Here is a 23,446-nt window from a genome sequence, read left to right as displayed (position 1 = left end):
ACGTGGTTCAAATCTACATGAGCCAATGTCTCGGACAATACCAGATTATATATTTGATATATTCACAGACATCTCAAAGGTTCAGTTGCCCCGGCTCCAGAAAGCCAATGCACAAGGCTCTAGTAAGAAATATTTGGAACAAAGTCTGAAATGACCCCAATGAACAGAACAGCAGGCCAGAGAAGAATCATGGAACCCAACGCCGGATGTATCCAACGTGCGAATAAGTGGTATGCGTTCCGTAGGATAACGCCATATATATGCAAACAAGTGACGACTATACAAAAAAAATTGAACCCAATCAGATCGTAACTGTCATAATCAGGCCCAAATGCATCACCGGGCCTTGAACTTTTAAAACAGCCTTCGAGTTTCATCGAAACAAAGGCCCGAGAGGCGTGGTTCGAACGGGTACGTCGACTGGCTGGCGGCGCCAAAACTGTCGTTTCCTTTGTTTATCCCACATCTCTGTGACATCGTTGAAATGGTGTCTGAAATCGAGGTTTAGTTGGACAGCCTATTGACTCAGGAATAGCAACTTACCCTTGGAATGTGGTAGCGGTCATAGATTTCGAGCCATATTCCTTCTTGAGAAGTCGGACATATTCAAACGGAATTTTAACGGGAACACCCTCGAAATAACTAGTCCGTAGCGGGAAGATTTCGGTCTCCTGTAAGCTGGTTAGCTTGCCGTGTTGTGTCAGTGGTTGGCGCGCCATTTACATCAAACCGGTGGCCATCTTTACACATCAGAGCACCGGGGTCGCCGCGTTCTCGTCTGTCGTCATCCTTGCGCACGGCGGTGATGTCGATGAACAATCCGGAGGAAGTGTCAATCCAACGCGCATCAATGACATTCAACTTATCATCGGTAGACCGAATGACGTAGTTAGGATTTATCTCGAGCAAGTAAGTTCGTCCGCCCTCCACTCCGGGAATCTCAAAATGGTGTTCCGTCATATTGTAATAGTCGGCAAGGAAGTGAATTGTGGGCTCAGAGATTTGGACATCGAGGTCATTGTCCCAAGGGAAGATCTAATCAGCTGTCAGCGGGAGGAACAACGCAACGACCATGGGAGCCGGTGACACAACCTTCTGATTCCACCACCATGCCAGAAGAGTCCCGTGCATGATCCATGTCTCGGCACCAAGGTCTGCCATTGTTGACAGATAGGTTCGGATGAGTTCCGACAGGTGCGGAATCGTCTCTTCGTCTGAGAGAGGCTTATCGGCAAAGCTGCGACCAAGGACCGAGTTAGCACATGCTACATCCAATGGGTTAATTCTCACACCTACCGGCCGTCATAATGGTAGTGAAAGCTAGTCAATGTATATGTCAGTTCCATTCGAAAGCACTCCGAGCATAAATTCGAGATCGTGACCTACTCTGATTCCTCTGGAAAAGAGTCAGCATGTCAGCTAGTTACGGGGAAGCCTGCGAATTGGCGCGATTCAATAGGACAGAGCCAAAACTTACTGAAATATTTCGGACCTGGATCTCCGCCTTTTCCAGAGTATTCCTTGGCCACAGTAGGCCTCACGCTCATGAAATCAACATCGACAGCGGATGACCCCACGACAGCCAGTGATAACCCATAAAGTCCGGCGAGTAACCGGGACGTAGAGAACCACATAGTGCGACACGTATAAATGTGAGTGTATAATATTATATATATGAGTGTATATATAGTTCAACCTGGTTCAATTCAAGAAGGCGACTGCATGCTCTGACCCTATGTTGCACAAGCCCGGACGGAGATAAGGACGTGGGACTGGAGAGACTGGTGATGATACGGTATGGGCGGGATCGCAGTGCCGATGTCACTTCTAGGGATGAGCGCGGCGACAAGAGAGAATTGCCTCTAAAAGAATGACAAGGCCAGACAGCCAAATAGGGGATGCGGTTCGAATGGGATGATATGTCAGAAAGGACGTCGAGTGTGAAAGAGCATAGGAAGGGAAAAAGAACAGACGTTGAAAGGGCAAGGATCACAATCAAATAATAATGAATAATAATTCAAGGTCGGAGGACGACAGAGAATGAGCAGATCCACAGTACCCGGGATCGGCAGGGAAAATGCGTACTCAGTAGGAACAAGGCGTACAAGAATAGTAAAGACTGTAAGAGAAGGACGAGGGGGTCGCGTGCGCAATTACCAACTTACCCAAGTTCAATTACTGTTCCAGTTGTTACCGTTCCTTCCGATCATTTAACATGAGTAAGTAGGTGTACCGTACCTAGCCACTAACCACTAACCAGGCCTAGCCACTAACCACTAACCAACTAAGTAACGATGGTGGCGACGGGCAAGAACCGGGCGGGCGGCAGGACACTACGTACCGTACATACAGACAACAGACGCAACAGACAGCCTTGCCAGCCTTGGCGATGGGGGATGGAATTACCGCGCCGATCCGGCTCACTTTTTTACTTTCCACAGTTATCTCTCTTTCATTCCTTGCTCGGAGGGAGTTTTGAGGTCCAGCGACAAACAACAACAAACTCGATTGTTCCTTTTCTCGAATTGCGGGCGCAGCATACAGACACGGGGTATGTATGTACGTATTGTACGCTTGTATGTACGTCTCTTCCAATTTATCTCATTATCACCGTGCTACGTACGACGCCCGTGCTGGAGGAACCATGGCGTCAGCAGGCGGTGGTAGTCACCAATAGCAGGGCAACAAGCAACACCGCCTAGCCATTCCTTTGGCTTTTTCAATAGCGGCTGGGGGGCTCGGTCTCGGTATCTCAATCCAGAAGATTGGGGCCGCGTCATAGTCTAAGCCCGGTATTTTCGCGCCCCAAATTTCTTCACCTCTCGACCACCACTACTTTCCCCCCCCCATCCCATTCTCGCATGACAACTGGCCTCTTTCGTCGAGAACAAACACGGGATTGAAAGATAGGGGTCACTGATCGGAAGTTGGGAATCGACAGCTGTTGCAACTTGCTAACTTCAAAAGTCAGGACATGATTCATGGAATCCCCACGCTGCCGCTGCTGCTCTGGAAAAGCAAAAAATCTTTCCGGGATCCAAGTGGGGGATTTCCCCACATGACGAAGGGGAACCGTGTTGTCTGTCAGTCTTTTCAAAGCCTCCAGCAACATTTGCACTATTCTTGCGCTTGGTTTGAGGGTCTGGCCGACAGACATGATGTGGTTTTTTGCAGTCTAGTCTCCGATTCAGACGTGCTTAGACCTCCACAATTGTTGTAATGAGAAATGTCGGACATGTCAAAAGACTACCCTCCGAATGGACTGCTGAAGGTTTGCTCCAGGTGTTAAAGCTTGATCACGGACCTAATCACAGTGTTTCCGGTCCTCAGAGATCCTGCCAGGCATCTTCCCCTCGCATGAGCACGCGCAGCCTGACGCCCCCAACTTAAAGGCCAGGTAGTCATTATTTCTGCGACACTGAACTGTCCTGATCCACGTAAGCTTTGAGTTGTGGAGTCAAAGAGTAGCTACAACAGTCTAATTAGTAGACAGTTGCCAGTACCACCAGCTTTGACGGTTTGGGAGATCGGTCCTGGATCGCAAGCCCCGGGTATCTCTTGGCAAGCCCCCGAATGCTTGTATAGTGCCCATGACAGCCATCTAATCTGCCAGGTATCGAGTGTACTGTACAGTACTCCGTACCGCCGACTTGTTATCATGGCGCCGCCCTTGGCGTCCTTCCATACAGGATATATGAATACATCCTTGCGCGGGCATGGCCTCATACAACGTTGGCAGTCGTCATACTGCGTAACCTATACCGATTACACTAACCTCTCTCCCTCCTTTCGAGTTCGTCCGTTCGAATTCGTTCGTCGCCTTGGAGAAGAATTCTTTTAGTGTACATATCTATAAGACATTGGCATGATTCCATTATTATATCATGATGTTAGATTCATAACTCTGAGCTTATGGAATGATCCAGGTACTTTTGGCAAGTTCTGGACAGTACTTCATGCTACCTCAAGTAATGCTACTTGTTATACCCAGGTTTGTGCACAGTTCTGTAAAAGGACTTGTATTCTAGAAGGCAGAAGAACGCACAGTCAGTATTGCAAGCTGAACTACACCATAGCATTAACCCAACTCTTCATAGTTCATGTGGGTGAACCGCACGTCGTACCTTATCTATCTGCTTTCTAGGGAGGTAACAAGGGAAAACCCCAGGGTCGGCGGATTAATTGCCCGTGGGCAGCAGCGAGTGCAAGGAGTGGAAGGACTGGGCCTTTTTCTGAGGGTCCGAATTTAGTAGCACCGGATACAAAGGGCGGTGATTCGTCAAGTTTGACATTCTATCAACTATAGTTGGATTGTGTTCTTAGCCCCCTCCAATAAGAATTCCTTGCTCAGTTTCTCTTTAGTCTACACTTACTGTGTGATTTTTAGAGGGGTTATCGTTTTGATACTACGTAACCTGTGGAAGTTGCTTTTAACCATTTGTCTTCCCCTGATTGACCTGCTCATTGCTTGTACTGTATGTACTGTACTATGCTTCCGACGTAGGTAGCATGTGAGTGAACTACCTCTCAGCTATTATCATTGCCGCTTTTCATTCCCAAAAATCTCCCATCCCCAGATTTCTCATCACAAATTCATCGAGAGCATGTATACAGAGCCGAGCTCTCCGGGTGTTTCTTGATCTAGACTAGTTGATCTTGTCTCTCCACTTCCGCCTTCCCAGTCATCCAAACAGACAACCTGAACTTGACTAAAACGACTGCACTAACCAGGACAGAGGATTCGCTAAGTCCCCTCAGAGAGGATGGCACTGGTTACCTAGTAGACTATCAGCCTTCATGATTTGATCAAGAAGGCCAGGGGATTTCTTGTTCCCCCCCCCTCTCTCCACTCCCCCCCCCCCAGTAGCTAGACTACTAGCTGGAGCCTCACATGACTGAGGCTTGAATTCAAGTCCCACTGTTCCAGCTGCACTCTTCAGCTGCATATCAGTGACCCTGGAAAACACCTTAATCACCGTCTGGGGTACATGGCGGTTTGTGCATAAATCCTTATCGCTAGGCATCCAATTGGATGTCCTCCGTGAACAAACGTGCACTTTAGGTAAGTAATTGCTGGTTTTGACTAGCATCGCTTGATTACAGAAGTCCAGCCTGGGCTTTGCGACTGACTGGTCTAGGTGTCTTTTGATCCCATTTCCCTCGATTCGATTCACGGCACCCATAATGGAGACCCTGACACCACTCCTCCAAACCTGTGCCTGAAGCCATCCCAATTGACCAGTGTGACATGACCTTTTCGAGAAGAATGAGGCCCATTGTGAACACCTGCTAAAAGATTTATCGAGTGCCGCCTTAGAAATTACCTCGCCCTCAGACCCCTGTTTCTTCTAAGCTACTGTCGATCGCCTCCGATCTAGATATCCTGCAGCACGATAAGAGCAACGTGGGGGCCAAAAGATGTCGGCTACACCCAATATGCTCCCGGGCGACTCGAGCCTCGCTCTTCAACCAGCCGCGACCCCGCAACTGAACCGCTCCTGTGAATCATGTCGCGGCCTGAAAGTCCGCTGCTTACCCGATGCCTCAACTCCCAGTCAGTGTCAACGATGCGCCAAAGCGAACAGAACCTGCGTCTTTGTAGCACCCCAGAGACGGCGGCCACGTAAGCGAACCGACTCTCGGGTAGCCCAGTTAGAAAAGGAGATGCGACAGATGCGATCACTCCTCAAAGACAGGCTGCGGGTCGATGAAAGCAGTGCAGAGAGTGCGAGCAGCGAAAGGGAGGACTCCCGGGAGCCTGAATTGGCCGCTGAACCAAACGAGGCCATCTCCACTATTGCAGAGGACCATAGTAGCGGGGCAGATTCAGCTCGACCGATGGACTTCTCACCCAGCTACCCATCAACATCTCCATATCCGAATACCTATGATGGTGGTCCTGTGAATGCCCCCATCACCAATCCAGCGCCAGCCCCATACTCATACGATGCAATGCCGAGGGAGGACGTCATCGATCGAGGCGTATTATCTCTCGAGTACGCGAATGAGTTGGTCGCCTTCTATGTGACCGAACTCACGGCCTTTGCGCCGATAGTTGTGTTGCCCCCACATACGACTGCCACTCAACTGCGCAACTCAGCGCCGGTATTATTCCTGTCCGTTGTCGCTGCAGCGAGTGTTGCTCTGGATGGCCAGTTGGCTGCCATCCTAAACCGGGAGATCATCCGAGTCTATGCGGAGCGATTCTTTATCAATGGAGATAAATCCTTGGAATTGGTGCAGGCATTGCTGATCATGATCGTCTTTTATCACCCGCCCGACTCGCCTTTGAAGCTGCAGTTTTATCAGTACACGCACATTGCTGCTACAATGGCATTGGAGATTGGATTGGCCTCAAAGCGTCGCGTAGACAGAACCAACGATCGCAGAGCAAGCAAAAAGGCCATTTATGACGAGCAAATGGCGGAACAGGCTAGGACGATACTGTACTGCTATCATCTGACATCTATGTAAGGCAAGCATTCGTGCAAATAGATGCAGTTGTGCTAACCAACATACAGAGTTGCGATGAAAACGCGCCGACCGACTTTGCTCTTATTCAACGACTGGATGGCTGAGTGTGTGAAGCACTTGGAGCGATCACCGAACGCAGTAGATAGGCACATGGCCACCTGGTTTGATCTCCAGCGAATAGTTGATGAGTCGATGGCCTCCTTCGGTCTTGACGATACCAGTTCAACCGCGCCACTGACAGAGTCGCGCCTTCAAGCCGTTCTGAGGTGGTTTGACAATCGTATGCTATCGTGGCGTAAAGAGCTTCCGCTTGATATGCTCACAGGTAAGTCTTTGTCGTGTGGCGAACCCTGACGGGAAGTTAGTGGTAGCTGATAGTGATCAGTTCCCATGACTTTCGAATACCATTACACCAATCTCGCGATATATGAACTGGCTGTCGGCGAAGGGTATCGTGATCCAGATGCGATCAAACAACAATACTATACTCTTCCCTCCCCCGAGGGTAAGGTGAAATCGGCTGGCTCACAGCTTAGCGCTGTCCGCGTAGATATCACGATAAAATGGATGAATGCCGCCCATGAGATGCTGGACTTCTTCCTCAGCTGTGACACCGAGATGTTGCGCAAGATCCCGAATCTGATCTATACCCGGGTCGGGACGGCGATGATGTCTCTCCTGAAGATATACTTCTCAGTCAATGCAGGTGCCCTTGGAGAGTTCATCACATCAGAAACCGTCAAGGTCGACAAGTATCTAGATGCAATGACGCAGAAACTAGCAGAGGCTAGCGGTGGCCAGAAGTACAAAATCCCGAGTCGATGGTATTACGTGGTTGCTGTCAAGGCTCGGAATTGGTATGACCGCTTGCAGCATCAAAACATGCAGAAAGCAGTCGGACTCGGCCCAGCAATCAATGCAGGAGCACCAATGTCCCACTCGAATGTTCCAAGCCAGAATCAATCGCCATTTGAACTTCCTCACCAACCGGTGCCCCTCGGAAATTATCTGCCAATCGCACCTTTTCATCCGATCGCTGGAGGTTATGGCGTACCGGCACCTGTTGGGGACTCGATGTGGTCGCCAGACCAAGGTGGCTTCCGGAATGTGGCTAATGTTAGCCAATTTGCAAACTACCAAACACCCAACCCCGTGATGTCCCCTCGTTATGTGTATGACATGCAGCAGCAGCAACAACAACAGCGGACGCCATCAGATAGCAGTCTGCAGGGTAATCCGTCACCCCCTAAGACAGGCATGGAGCTGGACGACTGGCTCCCGGACGGGAGCGTATTTGCGTTACCCACTTTGCCCGGCTTCTAAGGGCCCTTGTCTACCATAGATTCAGTCTATAGATGCATAGATGCATATCCGATAAAAGTTTCCATTTGGGTCGTCGCAAAGACTGCAAAATCCCGTCAAGTGAATCGAAGTAAACAGAGAGCAGTCAGTAACAGGCCGGGGGCAACCCGGCCTCAGTCCCCAGGAGAAAGATAAACTGATGTTGCCAGAAGGCAGAAAAGAAATTAGCATCCCACCTGGAAGCAGTTCCCCGCTCACTATTTGACGCTTATGAAGTAGGGATTATGGAAGCTTGTCATCGGACATCGGCCGACATGGAACTTCCGACGATCCGAAAATCGGCACAATTACTATCCAGAAAGTCACCGAGGCAGGTTTGGCAATGACCTTCCTCACCTAGTAATTCATGGGGTTTCTGTTTCCTATCGCCTACAGGCAATAAGAAAACAACCGTGGGGTAACTCTTACATGTCTACGGTAGAGGCCGGAATCCTCGGAAAACGCTGACTCAGTAGTGGAGTTGAGTTGCTCTTCCCTGCACGTTCCTCAAGCAAAACGTGCACTTTCTCATTCGACAAACCTGATAGTGAGGAGCATTAGACGTTGAGCTCAGTGGCATACCTTATCTCACTAGGCCTCTATTGTACAGTACCTGCTAAGTAAGCTCTTACCCTGGTCATTGTAATGGACGATTAAATGCCAATGGTAGCTGGTGATTGTCACCTATTCTATGGTACCCTTTGCTTTCTATATGCCTTCAAGATGCGGTTGACATGAATAACCTGCACACTTTGCGCGACCCAAACATGCTGACTGTGCTTATGCACGTAAGGCTATAAGATGCCTGCTCTACCTGTGAACTTGCATATCAAGACCGGGTTGGATATTGAGCGAGGTGCCGAATTCAGTACCTGGTCGGGATAATGGCAGCCCAAGCCAAGAGATCGCGAATCTATTGTTAAGCTTTGTGTCATACAACCGATGAATGACACATCATATAGCGTCTGAGATGATTGTTTGAAGGAGAATTGAAGACCCTGGCCATTGCAGGTAGGACAAGCAGCGCGAGTCCCATCGAACGATGCGAATGCAGTAGATTATGTAATGAATCAGTGACGGGGCTGCGTAAACTTACAGTAAGGGCGGGGATAACCAGTGTCAATCACTCTCATCGATTTACATGCCCCCGACGCAGATAAACGTGGTCAATCATCGTCCTATCGCTATTGTTGGTCCTTCATTGATCTATTGCTCTTCCAAGATGCAGCGATCAATTCGCAGCAAGGTCGTCAGCTGAGTTATCAGCCGCAGGACGTGACGTGATGCTCCAACACCACCAGATCACTCTGTCTCCATTTCGTTCAATAATACCGCTTGCGGGACTCCAGGCCCAGTTGTGTCTCTCTCTTCCCCATGCGGGCCACCATTTCACTCACTGACTACTACGGCGTACTGTACCTGAGCACTAATTTATACTGTACAGTACGTACCTGGCTTGATCGCAGGCCTGTTTCCAATTCGGCCCCAAACGGATTCGTTTGTGCTGCTGATTGAATAGGAAGCATTGCAGGCTAGCTACTAGGTAGACAGACTCCCTTGCCTCTCGCTACCTGCCACCTTCAATTAACCACCAGCGGGAAACTTGGCTGATCGTCCCATCCCCCCTCCCCTCGTTCATGATCAGCCACCCACCAATCTCCCCCCCTCCGCGTGCTCCACCCGGGATTCCAAGTCCCTTGGACTCAACCTTGACACCTCCGCGGCCTGCTTGTCTGTTGGCTCTGTTAGTGTGTATCCTCAGCCAGCCCTCGAAACCTTCCCCGACTCTGATACCTGGCTGCCAACCACCTTTCCTCCCTTCCTTTCTTCCTTCGACCTGTCCCCGGACCACTCCGAGACCTCAACGAGTCGTCGAAAAGCGTCGAGCGCAGCCGGAATCATCGCACGAATGGGTGGTCGTCAACCCACATCGCAACCTGCAGCACGGTGGTATTAGGGATAGAAACTTAGAGAAAACAAGCATATCCACCTGAAGTGTGGTTCCGAGCCAAAGAAAAGCGATAATTCTTTCTCTGTTCCGAGCCAGTGTGGGGGGCACATTAAATACTCAAATGAAGAATGAGCGCAGTCTCCAGTCCCAGTCTTGTTGACCAGTCAGTCGACGACGACACTGCCGATCTGCCACACCATTCGGGCATCTCGAAGGAATTGACCAACGGTACTGTTTCGCCAATCGGGACACCTGATACAACATTGGCGGAAGATGTCAGGACCGATGCTGTTCATAAAGAAAGGGGGGAGGCGTCTCCAGACAAACCGGTAGCGCCCACCAGTGTAGTAGCCACGGCGGCGACCAATCCGCCAACCCAGCAGCAGCAGGATGTGCTTGATGATTTTGGATTACCGATCCGGGTGCGGCCGACGAGGGTGTCGTCTGAGAGTGAGGAAACCTGTCATGATATTCCCCAGGGTCAGGGGAGCGAAGGCGACGATGGAGATGGACATTTGAGCACCGACGATATCGCGGCCAAGCTGCCAACGCATAATGAACAGGCACCGGCAGAGCCATTGGCCGTTGGGGAAGATGACAGGGAAGGAACAGCTCCATCATCTTCGACGCCTGTTGTACAAGAGAAGGAAGTCTTACCTCAGGTGACAACAATTCCTCCTGCGGCCCACGAGACGTGCGATTACCGGAGGGACGAAGAGCCTCCGCCGCCGTATACGAAGACACCATCGCATGATGATGCAAACCATCCAACTGAGCCTCACAAGACGAAGCGGAAGTCCCTGGAGCCATCCGAATGGTCGCATCAGCGCTTGAACACAGCGGCAGATCATGAAGAGGAGAGCGATGAGGAGGAGGATGACGGAGGCTGGAAGGAGATGCCTGCTCTGGGTGACATGGATGTTTATGACGACTATGGTCGACTTGTGGCAAAGGGCTCAGGGGACGTGGAGGGCGATGAAGCTGTTTACAGCGGCCTTGGAGGGGCCGGCAAAGGATACACTCGGGTGCAGCTTGATGACGATGCCCAGTCTGCGACCAGTATGGACGAAGACACAAGTTACCTCTTCAAGGACAGCCACGCGACCTCCACCGGGGTAGACGAGGAGTTGCGTGACCCCACAAGCCAGATGCAGGCTACGAAAGACCTTTTGACCGAGAGCCAGAGGATCGCGTACGTTGGGGTCACCCGTCTTACATTGTGGCAGATGGCTTTGGACATGAACAGAATACCCTCCATCAAAGGGTGCCGTAAGGCGAGACAAGGTGGTATCGACTCCATGCGCAAATGGAGTCAAACGATGATGGCTAGGCTCTACTCTCATATGGAGATCGATGCAGCGGAACAGGTCATGATTGAGCAATTGGCGGAACACGGCGTGCAGCCCGCAGACCTCGTCCGACCGCTCATGAGCAATGCCCGCGTTAAGAATCCTCTGGCTGAGGAGACTGATACACCCAAGAGATCTATGTCTTCGCCTACGTCTCCTCGCCTTAGGGAAGAGTACCGGAGTAGTATCTCCACAGAATTGGACCAGTCATCTAGGTCAACATCTCCGCCTCCTTACGAGACACATGAGGGGGAAGATCTTCCGGAGGTTCGTACCCCATCACAGTTGCCTACCTCGGCCAAGATCGATATTGATCTGCGGTGGACCGTGCTCTGCGATTTGTTTCTTGTCCTTATCGCCGATTCTGCCTATGATGCCCGTTCACGAACCCTACTTGAAAGAGTAGGCGAATCAATGGAAGTACCGTGGCTGCAGATTGCCCGGTTTGAGAAGCGTGTGATCGATGCTCTTGAGATGCAAGAGGCGGCAGATAAGGAGAACTGGGATGAGTCTGAACACATGGAGAAGAGACGAAAGATGGCGCTGAAACATAAATTTATGATTATGGGGTTGGCCACAGTGGGTGGCGGCCTGGTAATCGGCCTCTCCGCCGGATTGCTGGCTCCAGTCATCGGTGCAGGCTTAGCAGCCGGGTTTACCACCGTTGGTATTACAGGAACAAGTGCGTTCCTCGGCGGTGTTGGAGGCACAGCGCTGATAGCTTCCGGTGCTACACTTACTGGGAGTACGATTGGCTTGAGAGCGTCCCAGAGAAGAATGGGAGCAGTGCAGACCTTCGAGTACCGCCCTTTGCACAACAACAAGCGGGTAAATCTGATAATCACTGTCTCTGGTTGGATGACTGGCAAAGTAGATGACGTACGGCTGCCCTTCAGTACCGTTGACCCCATCATGGGGGATCTGTACTCAGTCCTGTGGGAGCCTGAAATGCTGCGGAGTATGGGAGACACTATAAACATTCTAGCCACAGAGGTGAGTTTATGAATCACCTAAATCGACAGCAGGGCTAACGATAAAATCTAGGCTTTGACGCAAGGTCTTCAGCAAGTCCTAGGACAGACTGTTCTTGTAGCCTTGATGGCGTCTCTGCAGCTGCCTCTTGTGCTCACCAAGCTGTCATATCTCATTGACAATCCTTGGAATGTCTCGCTCACTCGCGCAAATGCGGCCGGTCTGATTCTTGCAGACTCCCTCATGGTGCATAATTTAGGGAAAAGACCTGTCACGCTTGTGGGATACTCTCTTGGTGCTAGGGTTATCTTTTCTTGCCTGAAGGAACTTGCAGACAAGGGCGCATACGGATTGGTGCAGAATGTTTACCTCTTCGGGTCGCCCATGGTGGCCAATAGGGACGAATATCTCAAGGCACGCAGTGTTATCTCTGGTCGTTTCGTCAATGGTTACGCTTCGAATGATTGGATTCTGGGATATCTATTCCGAGCGACAAGCGGCGGTATCATGAAGGTAGCAGGCCTTGCTCCCATAGAAGGCATTCCAGGACTGGAGAACTTTGACCTCACGAAATTGGTCAATGGTCACATGGACTACCGTACCGCAATTCCCCGGCTGCTCAAGGAGGTTGGGTGGGAGGTCGTGAGCGAGGAATTCGCAGAGATCGAGGACCCTGACCCGGAAAACCATGCCGAGCGGCAAAGGGAGCTCATTCGTGAGATTGACGAGGCACGACGTGACGCCGAGCAAAAGCCGGAAAAGAAGCGCTTCGGGTTGTTTAAGCGTGGCAAACTTGCTCAGAAGAAGAAATGGGAGACATATGATGTGGATCGCAATGACGCCACGGCGCGGAGCTCTACCGATACCAATAACGGCACTGGGTCAATATTGTTTGACATTGATGCCATCAGGGCTGAGCTCGCTTCAGAGAATCTCGAAGTCAGACAGCTTGAATCTACCCTTCCACCCATGAAATTGGACTTGAGCACCCCCGCGAGTCCATCGCCTGCCCCCACACCATCGAAACCTCAGGCCACAAAGTCCTACGAGCCCAGCCCGCCTCCACCGGAGACGCCTCCGGAGAAGCAAGAAAGCCATAGCCCTTCTCGCCAGGCTCCACTGTACTCTCCGCATCACGAAGAGGAAGTTGAGATGACCTTTGATACTTCCTTTCACGAGCCACCGACGCGGACCCATTCCTCATTCGGGGCTTCCAACTCATATGATGCCCACCCTGCCAGACCCGAGCTTCGGTCCGCAGTCACGATGCCCGCTCTGGGCGCTAGTACCATGGGTGCTATGGCCCTAGAACCCAACGCCTGGGCCGAACATGACTTCGGCGATGGCCATGAAAGTGAGATTCAGATGACTTTCGAGTAATGACAAGGCATGGGAATATGCTACTATGATGTGAATGAGACTTCTGTTCTTGTACATGCTGACGTTGCTCAAGCGCTGAGTCAGTGTCTTGGTTGACGGCCTCTTCTATCAACTTATCCTGGGTTTCCGATTCGTTTCGATCCGTTTCGATTCTTCTTTGTGTCTTACATGCCACGTCTACAGCTGATATGGCCAACCGGAAAATTTAGACTTAAAACTGCATTAATGTTGTTGATTCCATTGCAAGCCATGCGGTTCGACTCTCCGTGTCTTGCCGTCGACTTCTCCCCTATTCATCCGGGCCAAAGGCTATCTCTGACGTGTTTTGAAGCCATTACTATGCATTCTTATTCGCCGCCCTTTGGGGATTTAGGCCTGCTATTTACCTATCTATGCGTCTACATCTGGCACAGATATTTGTCTACTTAATTACATATTATACCTTATATACAACTCGCATTAGTCTTATCAATACCTAGCTCTGCAAGCGTCTGGCACGACAGGGATAAACCCTGCATGGGATATGCCTGGCTTGGCTTGATTGGGGAAGCATTGTAGTACAAATTACTCACCAGCTGTTAGTGGCCATGGCCGGTGTACTCGTGTTGAAGACAGAATGTGTCTTCGCGGGAGGATCGCCATCCGCCGTGCGGAGAAGGGCCGCCGAGAGCGTGTCACCCGCGCGCGTCCCTCCTCGACCGCATCTTTCAATTCGAATCCTCTTGCTTCTCCTGTCTCTCAAACACCCAACACCCGCCCTTAATGGACATATTGCTTCCTTGTCTTGATTTCTGAGTACATACTACCTTGATGGTATCAATTGTGAGCTGATGATATTCTGCTTTGATTACTTCTTATCAGCGATTTTGTCGTATGTTTACCGAGTTACGCCCGTCACTCCTTATACCACAAAGAAAAGCACTCTCAGAACACACGACGCATAACACATCCTCCCAATATCCGAACCAAGCAGAACTGCTCCTAACACCCTGCTCGCATGAATATCTCGTACCCCTCTACCTTTTAATTGATCTATTTGCCGGATCCACGATACCCTCTTTCTCCCTCCCCCCGCGTCCGTCAACCCGTCGCCCGTCATGTCCGTTACCACCCGCGCAAGAATGAAGCCCAACTCGAGCTTCGCCTCGAACCGATTGACCAGAAACGACCCCATTCCCGGAGGGCATCTTCTCACGAGCTTTCGCACCAACGAGCGAAGCCTACTGGAAAGCGCGCGACCTGAACCAGCAACGGATGACGAGCCCCTCAGCACTAGCGAAGACGAAGGCCACACCCCCACCGAGCTGTCGGACGATGAATTGTTGGGCGATCCCAGTCGCTATACGGTTCGAACAGGGCCTACATTGGAGGAGAAACTTTCCAGGCGCTTACCTGAAGGCGAGGAGACGCCGCGGGCTTCCCGGCAGAGACCCCAGACACGGAAGTCGAAGTCCTCCAATTCGGACCGGAAGAGGACGTTCGTGGACACATTCAATGGCGGGGATCTGACGAGCGACGGGGAGGATGCCCTTTTTTCGTCGCAGTTTCGGTCATCGCAAAGCTCCAAGCGACGAAAGCCCGCGGTCGGCTATGGCTCGAGGAAGTCGTTCGGGACGGGTTCTACCCCGAGCTGGACGTCCTCCGCGGCCTCGCAGTCCCCTTCGGCTGGTGCGCGGAACGGCAAGCTGAGAAAGAATTCGACGGGAGCAAGTGAATCGCGTAGTTCCAAAGAGGAGTTCAAGATGCCGCGTGCCCTGGACTCTAGCCCGAAACCCGAATTCAAAGCGCCGCCTCCCCTTCCTTCTACTGCCATTTCCGGCTCATCGTTCGCTACTTCGTCCGCTCGTGACGTTATCTCGTTGGATTTTGATGATAGTGACTCGTTGTCCGACGGGGCGCTGAGCTCCGCATCATCAGCCTTGCTGCAGGAGCTGTCTCGGTTTGACGATCCCTCGCTTGAGTCGGACGACGAGATGTACACCTCGGAGCCTGCTCTTTGTCCGTGGTGCAAAGAGCCTGTGCCTCAGGAGCTCCTCGAGCGCTTTCAAGCACAGCCGCAGCAGCGGATGCGCGAACAAAGGCGATTCTGCGAATCCCACAAAAGTACCGCCGGCGAGAGAGAGTGGCAAGAGAAAGGCTATCCGACCATCGACTGGGACCTATTCGAGGACCGGATCAAGCCGCACTTGGAAGGACTCGACCGGGTCTTGGAGCCGGGAAGCTCGTCATTTTACCGAAACATCTTGGACACCAAGCTCAAGGCGGGTGAAGCTAAGAACTTTAAGCTTGATTTGCGCAGTGATGGACTGGAGGATATTTCATGCGGCTACTACGGAACGCGCGGTTCTTCCATAATGTGAGTGAACCCCCCCTTCCTCTGGTTGCTCGGTTGCGCGACTAATGCATCACTACTCTAGGCTCGAATGTATTATGGCACGGTACGCTCGCAAACTGCGTCGCCTCGGCCCTCAGGACCAGATCATCAACACGGCCGGTGTAGCCGGGTATGCACAGGCCGTTCTGGTTCCTGAGCTGGCGATGAGGCTTGTCAAGGAGGATATGAAGGTGGGTGACGAGCGGGCGAGGCAGATTCTACGCGACAGTATGGAGCTCGGTGAGACGGTGAATCCTGCATTGAATGACAAGATCACGGTCCAGGAGCCAGACGAGTCGAATGTGGAAGAGACAGCGTCTGTTTGATTGTAATTGGCAGCTTGATGATTGAGAAGGGGGTGAAACCTCTCTTTTGTCTCAACCTATCTCTTACTCCTTGCATTGTTTTTCTTTTTTTTTTTTTTTTTTTTTTTTTTCCGGGCGAATTTACCTAGGAAGTGCTTCTTTCTCGAATAGCCAGATAGATACCCTGTTGTTGTGATTGTAGCAGAGATAAATTTCTTGAGTTGAGCATCTGAATTACATTCTTATTCGTGATTTCGAGGATCAGACGCTCTTACATAGTGCTTGTCTCGGTGGCAGGGACCGAGGGCTTTTTTTTCTTTTTTTTTTTTTTTTTTTTTTTTTTTTTTTTTTTTTTTTTTTTTTTTATTCGTGCATCGGTAGGGGCGTGTTGGCGGTGCGCTGTCTGTATGTATATTTTCTGTGTTCTACGATTGATACCTATCTGTTTGAGTGAAACTAGCCTGGAGCTCTCATCAGCAGAATGTTAGCTGAAAAGCAGAAAGTGGATTCTGGATGATGGCGTGCGATTCCGTGATTGTGAGGAAATGAGTTGGGAGAGTACCGTAACAACTGTCACTACAATAACAACACAAAGATACAGAGCAAGCCGTCCATGGTACGGAATGAAGGGTGCCGCACTGCCGAGACTGTCACTGTGTGGAGCTGAAGCTAGACCAGGTTCAGTAGGTGATGATAAGATAGTCGCTGATTCATCTGCGGAGGTCCAACTGGAGCTGATAAGTTAATCGTCATCTCAACTAGTTACCTACCCTTACCCACTTGCTTTTCCTTCCCCTCCTCCTCCTCCTCCCACTCCTCCTCATCTCCTCTCCCTTTCTTTCTCTTCCTCATTCTTCCTGCGATGGGTGCTGGCTAGCTAGCTAGTTCTTCTATCGTCTGTCTCCTCCATCATTGGGTCTAGATTGATCCATTTTGATACCACATTATGGTACCCGAGATGAGGGAGAAAGCCATGGCTCCCTCGGAATCCACTCCGTTGCTCACTACTGTCGCTATCGCGCCTCGGCGGTACCGATACCCTCACCACGCCCTTCGACGATCCTGTAATTTCATCCTGGGCTTCATCCTCGCTGTCTCTGTCCTTCTCTTTCTCATCCCCTCTGCCATTCTTCCTCGCGAGCATGGGTCCATCTGGTCCTACCTCCCCTGGGCGAATCCATTCCCTCATGCCTCCTGGCCTCACGGCCACGGTCTGGGCTTCGAAGAGCTGCAGGCTCTGCTTCACGAGACCCCATCCGCCGAGAAGGCTCGGGAATGGAGTAGCTACTACACCGCCGGTCCCCATCTGGCTGGCAAGAACCTGAGCCAGGCCGTATGGACCCAGGAACGGTGGCAGGAGTTCGGAATCGACGACACTAGTATTGTCGCCTATGACATCTTCCTCAACTACCCCGTAGATCACCGGTTGGCCCTTCTGAAGAAGAACGGCGACGCCACCGAGGTGACCTTTGAGGCCACCTTGGAGGAGGATATCCTCGAGGAGGACCACACGACCAACCTGACGGATCGCGTGCCGACTTTCCACGGATACTCGGCGAGCGGGAACGTCACGGCGCCCTTCGTGTTTGCCAACTTCGGCACCGTGTACGACTTCCAGGACCTGATTGACGCGAACGTCAGCCTGGCCGGCAAGATCGCCATCTGCAAGTATGGCCGCATCTTCCGCGGGCTGAAGGTCAAGCGGGCACAGGAGCTCGGCATGGTGGGTGTCATCTTGTACGATGACCCGGAATCGGACGGGGAGATCACCGAGGAGAATGGCTACGAGGCGTATCCCAAGGGTCCTGCGCGGAACCCGAGCGCCGTGCAGCGCGGTAGTACGCAGTTCTTAAGTTCGTAACTCCCTTTTTTCACCTACTTCCGGCTACATCCTAGCTCCCGGTGTGACTGATCATGACCCCTAGGCATAGCGCCGGGTGACCCGACTACCCCCGGGTATGCCTCGAAGCCCGGCTGTGAGCGACAGGACCCGTTCCACTCGATCCCGTCCATTCCCTCCCTGCCTATCTCGTACCAGGAGGTGATTCCACTTCTGAAGGCATTGAATGGCCATGGTCCCAAGGCCTCGGACTTCAACAAGTGGTGGCAGGGCGGTAAGCTGCGGTCGAAGGGTGTAGAGTATAACATCGGTCCCACCCCGGACGATGTCGTCATCAACTTGTACAATGAGCAGGAGTATGTGACGACACCCCTCTGGAATGTCATTGGAGTTGTGAAAGGCCACATCCAAGATGAAGTGGTGATCCTGGGCAATCACCGCGATGCGTGGATTGCTGGCGGCTCGGGCGACCCCAACAGTGGATCGGCCGCGCTGAATGAGGTCATCCGCAGCTTTGGCGAGGCCCTCAAGGCGGGCTGGAAGCCGCTTCGAACCATTGTCTTTGCCAGCTGGGATGGTGAGGAGTACGGCCTGCTGGGCTCGACGGAGTGGGTGGAAGACCAGCTCCCGTGGCTCTCCAAGGCCAACATTGCCTATTTGAACGTGGATGTGGCCGCGGCCGGCACCGTGCTGGAGCCACGGGCTAGCCCGCTGATGAACCAGCTCATCTACGAGGTGACCGGCTTGGTGCAGTCTCCCAACCAGACCGTGCCGGGTCAGACCGTGCGAGATGTCTGGGATGGCCATATTGCGACGATGGGTAGCGGCAGCGACTTCACAGCCTTCCAGGACTTTGCGGGCGTTGCTAGCTACGACCTTGGCTTTGGACGGGGTCCCAAGGATGCCGTGTACCACTACCACTCGAACTACGATAGCTTCGATTGGATGGACCGGTTTGGCGATCCAAGCTGGAAATACCACGAGACATGCACCAAGATCTGGGCGCTCGCCGCGGCCAAGTTGATCGAGACCCCGATCATTGCCTTCAATGCGACCGACTACGCGCTGGGGCTGGAGCAATACCTCAGCCAGATCAAGCCGGTGGCGAAGCAGCTCCCCAAGGGCACGGCGTTTGACTTTGCGCCTCTGGACCAGGCTATTGCGCAGTTCCAGGCGGCGGCCGCGCGGTTCGAGGCCCATGCCGCGGACCTGGCCTCGCAGCTGGGCGAGGACGTGCCATGGTATCACTGGTGGAAGAAGGTGCGGCTGCTCTTCCAGATCCGCGTGGTGAACGACAAATACAAGAGCATCGAGAAGCAGTTCTTGTACCAGCCGGGTCTGGATGGCCGCAGCTGGTACAAGCACGTCGTGTTTGCCCCAGGCATCTGGACCGGCTACTCCGGGGCGACCTACCCGGGCCTGGTGGAGAGTCTGGAAGCGGGCGATCTGACAAACTCGCAGGTATGTTCTCGCTCGCTCGTTATTGGTAGATGTGTTGCTAACCTGATTTCCAGAAATGGCGCTCCATTATTCTGGAGCGCATCGAAGCGGCCACTCGGCTGCTGCAGTAGAGTATGTGTATGGAGGGGGTGGGTTCTGCAGGATTGCATGCCAGCTGACTGGGAAGTGCATTGCATGCAAGGACTAGGCCAGAGGCGATCGCGGATTGGAGATTGTTTCACCCGGTAGATTGAGACTGCCTGATTGTAGACAATTTCTGGTAAAGACGGTTGGGTCTACAATTGTTGAAAGCAAGACCAATAACTATACGGTTAAGTCGGTTATAGTTGTTGTAGAAGGGCGGGAAGCATTCTGGTTGTCTGTTCTAGTTCTCTAAGCATCGACATGTAGTTAGAATGACACAGACGGGAATGGGGATAGAGTCTCGATGCGCCTTAGAGTAGATAAGCAGCCAATAAATCCGAGCATGTAAGCTGAAAAGCCCCGAACAATGAGTCGGAGCAGAGAGAGAGTGAGTGGGTTTTGCGTGTTGATCGACTTCCGGTCACACGCCCTCCACGAGTTAGTCTCTTTCCTCTTTCCGTCTACGAATTCTCCTCTCCTCCTCTTTCTTCTTCTTCTTCTTCTTCTGCCTCTTCCAATTTTCTTTCCTCTTTCACTCTTCACCCAATCTCTACTATCCTTTTCTTCTTCTTCTTCTGCAGTTGACCCGGTCTCGCCAGGTCAGCATGTTGAAGAAAACCCCCCAGCTGCCCGTGCGGCAGCTGGTCATTCTTTGTAAGTCGAGCAATTTGTTTCGGCGGATGTTACATCCCCTTCAAAAATTTCACGGCGAAAGAACCTCTCCGACTGACCAGGCCGTTTACCACAGCAATATGTCGCTTCGCAGAGCCAGGTATGCCTATGCCTTTATACTAAGAACCGTTTGCGCGGGGTTCGTCCGTATTGTATTTTGCATTTGCCTTCCTAACGGATTTCCCCGGTCATTCGTTACCATAGTGGTCCTCACCTCCGTCCTGCCCTACCTAGTGAGTAACATCCATACTTCCCCCATATCCCCAATAGTCCACCTAAACTAACGAAACCCCATCAAAGCCCGAAATGATCGAATCCGTAGGCGTCCCCAAGCATGAGATCGCCAAATGGGTCGGCATCACCGCGGCGGTGACCTCCTTCAGCCAGGCCGCCATGGCCGTCACCTGGGGCACGCTGTCGGACACGGTCGGCCGCAAGCCCGTCATCCTGACGGGGCTAACCTGCACGATGGTCATGTCGCTGGTGTTCGGGTTCGCGCGCAACCTGACGCTGCTGGTGTTTGCGCGCGGCCTGCTGGGCCTCCTGAACGGCAACGTCGGCATCATCCGCACCATGGTCGCCGAGATGGTCCCCGAGAAGGAGCTGCAGCCGCGCGCCTTCAGCATCATGCCGCTCGTCTGGACCATCGGGAGTATCTTTGGGCCGGCGTTCGGCGGCGCGCTGGCCCGCCCCGTCGAGAAGCACCCGGAGGTGTTTGGCCGGTGGCCGTTTCTGGAACGGTATCCCTTTCTGCTGCCCAACCTGGCGGCGGCGGGGTTCTTTGTCGTGGGAATTAGCACGGGGTTTTTGTTTTTGGAGGTTAGTACCACTGAGAGGCGGAAGAGGGGGCAAGGGGGCCAAGGACAGGGCTGATGGGGTTGGGTTGAATTCTAGGAAACGCTGGCGGCAAAGAAGCATCAACGCGATTACGGGCTTGTGTTGGGTCAGGCTTTGACGCGGCCGTGTCGGAGTGCCCGATCGGAGAAGAAGTCACGGTCGACAACGACCACCACCGCCGAAACCGATGAGGAACGAACGGCGCTGTTGGGGCAGCGCCGCGCAGCCACGGGCAACAAGCCGGCCCGGAAACCCAGCTGGGCGGAGGTGTTCTCCCCGCAATCCAACCTGATTCTGCTGGCGTACTCGCTCATGTCGATGCATACCATGGCTTTTGATTCGCTGTTTCCCGTCTTCCTGCATACGCCGCCGCAGCAGCTCGAAGGCAACCCGGACGTGCGTCTGCCGTTCAAATTCATTGGCGGGTTCGGCGTGGGTGAGTTTTGCCGCCTGTGCTCACACGATTCGATGCTAACCGGACCGACCACCAGACTCCCAAACCATCGGAATTTACTACACATTGATCGGCATCATCGGCATGCTGGTGCAGTTCCTCATCTTCCCCGCGGCCGCCAAGCAGTACGGCGTGCTCAACTGCCTCAAGGTGGTCTCGATCATCTTCCCCGTGCTCTACCTGCTGACGCCCTTCACGGCGCTGGTGCCGGGCTCGCTGCGCCACGTGTTCGTGTTTCTGCTGATGCTGGGCAAGCTCTCCGCCTCGATCTTCGGGTTTCCCTGCACGACGATCCTCCTCACCAACTCGGCGGCCAGCCTGAGTGTCCTGGGGACCTTGAACGGGGTGGGGACGAGCGTCAGTGCCATCGGGCGCGCGGTGGGCCCGGCGCTGACGGGGTCGGCGTTTTCCTTCGGCGTGAAACGGGGGTTCATCATCATTCCGTGGTGGCTTCTGGCGGTGTTTGCGGCCGTCAGTGCCGTTCCGGTGTTTTGGACGGAGGAGTCGGATGGGTTCCATGGGAAGGAGGAGGTGGAGGATGAGGTGGAGGATGAGGTGGAAGCTGTTGAGGAAAGCCAGACTGGGGGATATGGAGCCGTTGAGCGTTCCACCCGACGGGGTTGAATAAGTGAGTAGAATTGAGCTGGTGGGGATGAAAAAGGGAAAAGAGACAGGGAAACGTTTCAACGATGCAATGAGTTTGTATATGCTGGCTACACGTGCTATGTGACATATGAAATATGAGTGAGATAGAAGAACCGAAGACCAGCTATATTGTTGAGTGGTTGGTCACTACATGTACAGTACATGAGTACGGAGAAGATCCGATGATGTATACGGAGTAGAGTAAGTATAGAGGCGGATCCAGACTCGCCGATCCGCCGGGCCCGGAAGGCCGAGAAGGGAAGGGAAGGTATTACTAATGACTGCCTGTTCAACCCCGGATATCAGACCATTCCGCGGGAGTAAACAGTTAGCATATAAGTTAAGTTAACCACCGACATATCTGAACACCACACCTTACTCTTGTGGATACAGTACTTCAACCTCGTCATAATCACAACAACACCACAACATCCTCACCATGGTACGTCCAAACCATCCTCATTCCCCTCCTTTCACCCACAACCCATCCCATACCCCAATTCAACCCACCCACCCACCCACCCAGCTAGCTATTTATCCAGCTATCCAGCTCCTATCCCCTCTTCCCAAAAAGAATCACCCCCCACCCCCGTCCCCCGTCCCCTTGTATCCCACCCACTAACCAATCATAAACACAGTCCACAACAGCCCTAACCCTCGCCCTCCTCACCTCCGCCGGCGGCACGATCGGCTACCTGCGCACGGGCTCGGTGCCCTCGATCGCGGCGGGCCTGACCGTCGGGTTTCTGTATCTGGTGAGCGGGCTGCGGCTGCGCGCGGCGCAGCCCTACGGCGCGGAGCTGGCGCTGCTGGCCTCGGTGATCCTGTCGGGCAGCTCGATCCCGCGCGCGATCCGCACCGGCGGGAAGCCCGTGCCCACGGTGTTGAGTCTCGTGGCCGTTTATGGGTTGTGGGTGTTTGGGGGGTTGGTCTTTGGCGGGAAATAGATTCTTCTTGGGGATTTGCCCGGGGGGTTTGGTTTTAAACCGATGAGAGAGAAGCAATGTCAGTCGGTTTGTTGATTGGTTTTTTTTTATCTTATCTTGATTCGGGATGGGGACCCCCGGGGGGGGGGCTGGTGCTTGTTTGTAAGCTGGCTGGGGATGGGCTCTTCATGAATGCATTACTGGTTGGTACTCACTCGGTTATGGCTCATCTTTGGGGCGAGGTGTACGGTTGAGTATAAGTACAAATCAATAGTAGGTTGGTGATTGGTTCATCTACAGGTTACATTGAAAATAAGATATAGTAACGAGTACGACTACTGA

General features: G+C 52.7%; 7 protein-coding genes across 7 annotated transcripts; 6 read left to right on the top strand and 1 right to left on the bottom strand.

Moving 5' to 3' along the window:
• Positions 1 to 342: 342 nt before the first annotated feature.
• Positions 343 to 1,825, bottom strand: BO86DRAFT_42999 (putative mannosylphosphorylation protein (Mnn4)). The gene is made up of 7 exons (XM_025675665.1): positions 1,478 to 1,825; positions 1,387 to 1,396; positions 1,297 to 1,320; positions 1,093 to 1,237; positions 724 to 1,035; positions 544 to 671; positions 343 to 491 (listed from the first exon to the last, which is right to left on the bottom strand). Exons 1-7 carry the CDS (start codon positions 1,632 to 1,634, stop codon positions 374 to 376), a joined length of 894 nt encoding a protein of 297 aa, XP_025529473.1. The 5' UTR covers positions 1,635 to 1,825; the 3' UTR covers positions 343 to 373.
• A 3,593-nt stretch (positions 1,826 to 5,418) lies between these two features.
• On the top strand, positions 5,419 to 7,797 carry BO86DRAFT_397986 (C6 zinc finger domain protein; the record flags this gene model as incomplete). The annotated part of the gene is made up of 3 exons (XM_025673521.1): positions 5,419 to 6,470; positions 6,522 to 6,799; positions 6,860 to 7,797. 3 exons carry the CDS (start codon positions 5,419 to 5,421, stop codon positions 7,795 to 7,797), a joined length of 2,268 nt encoding a protein of 755 aa, XP_025529472.1.
• A 2,097-nt stretch (positions 7,798 to 9,894) lies between these two features.
• Positions 9,895 to 13,467, top strand: BO86DRAFT_397985 (DUF726-domain-containing protein; the record flags this gene model as incomplete). Its single annotated transcript, XM_025673520.1, has 2 exons — positions 9,895 to 12,108; positions 12,160 to 13,467. The coding sequence occupies 2 exons, from the start codon at positions 9,895 to 9,897 to the stop codon at positions 13,465 to 13,467; spliced, it is 3,522 nt and encodes a 1,173-aa protein (XP_025529471.1).
• Positions 13,468 to 14,213: 746 nt separating this feature from the next.
• Positions 14,214 to 16,277, top strand: BO86DRAFT_408528 (RTC4 family protein). The gene is made up of 2 exons (XM_025674351.1): positions 14,214 to 15,823; positions 15,885 to 16,277. The coding sequence occupies exons 1-2, from the start codon at positions 14,565 to 14,567 to the stop codon at positions 16,165 to 16,167; spliced, it is 1,542 nt and encodes a 513-aa protein (XP_025529470.1). The 5' UTR covers positions 14,214 to 14,564; the 3' UTR covers positions 16,168 to 16,277.
• Positions 16,278 to 16,922: 645 nt separating this feature from the next.
• On the top strand, positions 16,923 to 19,909 carry BO86DRAFT_387838 (protease). The gene is made up of 3 exons (XM_025671697.1): positions 16,923 to 17,999; positions 18,072 to 19,447; positions 19,501 to 19,909. Exons 1-3 carry the CDS (start codon positions 17,120 to 17,122, stop codon positions 19,555 to 19,557), a joined length of 2,313 nt encoding a protein of 770 aa, XP_025529469.1. The 5' UTR covers positions 16,923 to 17,119; the 3' UTR covers positions 19,558 to 19,909.
• Positions 19,910 to 20,092: 183 nt separating this feature from the next.
• Positions 20,093 to 22,289, top strand: BO86DRAFT_387837 (MFS transporter). Its single transcript, XM_025671696.1, has 6 exons — positions 20,093 to 20,224; positions 20,319 to 20,342; positions 20,447 to 20,475; positions 20,543 to 21,061; positions 21,137 to 21,515; positions 21,571 to 22,289. The coding sequence occupies exons 1-6, from the start codon at positions 20,176 to 20,178 to the stop codon at positions 22,155 to 22,157; spliced, it is 1,587 nt and encodes a 528-aa protein (XP_025529468.1). The 5' UTR covers positions 20,093 to 20,175; the 3' UTR covers positions 22,158 to 22,289.
• Positions 22,290 to 22,585: 296 nt separating this feature from the next.
• On the top strand, positions 22,586 to 23,359 carry BO86DRAFT_387835 (TMEM14 family protein). Its single transcript, XM_025671695.1, has 2 exons — positions 22,586 to 22,620; positions 22,817 to 23,359. Exons 1-2 carry the CDS (start codon positions 22,618 to 22,620, stop codon positions 23,123 to 23,125), a joined length of 312 nt encoding a protein of 103 aa, XP_025529467.1. The 5' UTR covers positions 22,586 to 22,617; the 3' UTR covers positions 23,126 to 23,359.
• Positions 23,360 to 23,446: the final 87 nt, after the last annotated feature.

The sequence above is a fragment of the Aspergillus japonicus genome (genome assembly GCF_003184785.1).
Source record: "Aspergillus japonicus CBS 114.51 unplaced genomic scaffold BO86scaffold_13, whole genome shotgun sequence".
Lineage (NCBI taxonomy): Eukaryota > Fungi > Ascomycota > Eurotiomycetes > Eurotiales > Aspergillaceae > Aspergillus > Aspergillus japonicus.
This window is presented reverse-complemented; position numbering and strand designations above follow the sequence as displayed.

Bases quoted from the DNA above. Each gene is read 5' to 3' on its own strand.
- BO86DRAFT_387837 (XM_025671696.1), top strand. From the start codon at position 20,176: ATGTTGAAGAAAACCCCCCAGCTGCCCGTGCGGCAGCTGGTCATTCTT. The intron at 20,343-20,446 runs GTATGCCTATGC...TCGTTACCATAG, and splicing joins ATGTCGCTTCGCAGAGCCAG to TGGTCCTCACCTCCGTCCTG. The intron at 20,476-20,542 runs GTGAGTAACATC...ACCCCATCAAAG, and splicing joins CCTCCGTCCTGCCCTACCTA to CCCGAAATGATCGAATCCGT.
- BO86DRAFT_42999 (XM_025675665.1), bottom strand. From the start codon at position 1,634: ATGTGGTTCTCTACGTCCCGGTTACTCGCCGGACTTTATGGGTTATCA. The intron at 1,238-1,296 runs GTAGGTGTGAGA...CCTTGGTCGCAG, and splicing joins CACTACCATTATGACGGCCG to CTTTGCCGATAAGCCTCTCT. The intron at 1,036-1,092 runs GTTGTGTCACCG...ACAGCTGATTAG, and splicing joins CATGGTGGTGGAATCAGAAG to ATCTTCCCTTGGGACAATGA.
- BO86DRAFT_408528 (XM_025674351.1), top strand. From the start codon at position 14,565: ATGTCCGTTACCACCCGCGCAAGAATGAAGCCCAACTCGAGCTTCGCC. The intron at 15,824-15,884 runs GTGAGTGAACCC...TCACTACTCTAG, and splicing joins ACGCGCGGTTCTTCCATAAT to GCTCGAATGTATTATGGCAC.
- BO86DRAFT_387838 (XM_025671697.1), top strand. From the start codon at position 17,120: ATGGCTCCCTCGGAATCCACTCCGTTGCTCACTACTGTCGCTATCGCG. The intron at 18,000-18,071 runs GTTCGTAACTCC...CATGACCCCTAG, and splicing joins CGGTAGTACGCAGTTCTTAA to GCATAGCGCCGGGTGACCCG. The intron at 19,448-19,500 runs GTATGTTCTCGC...CCTGATTTCCAG, and splicing joins GCGATCTGACAAACTCGCAG to AAATGGCGCTCCATTATTCT.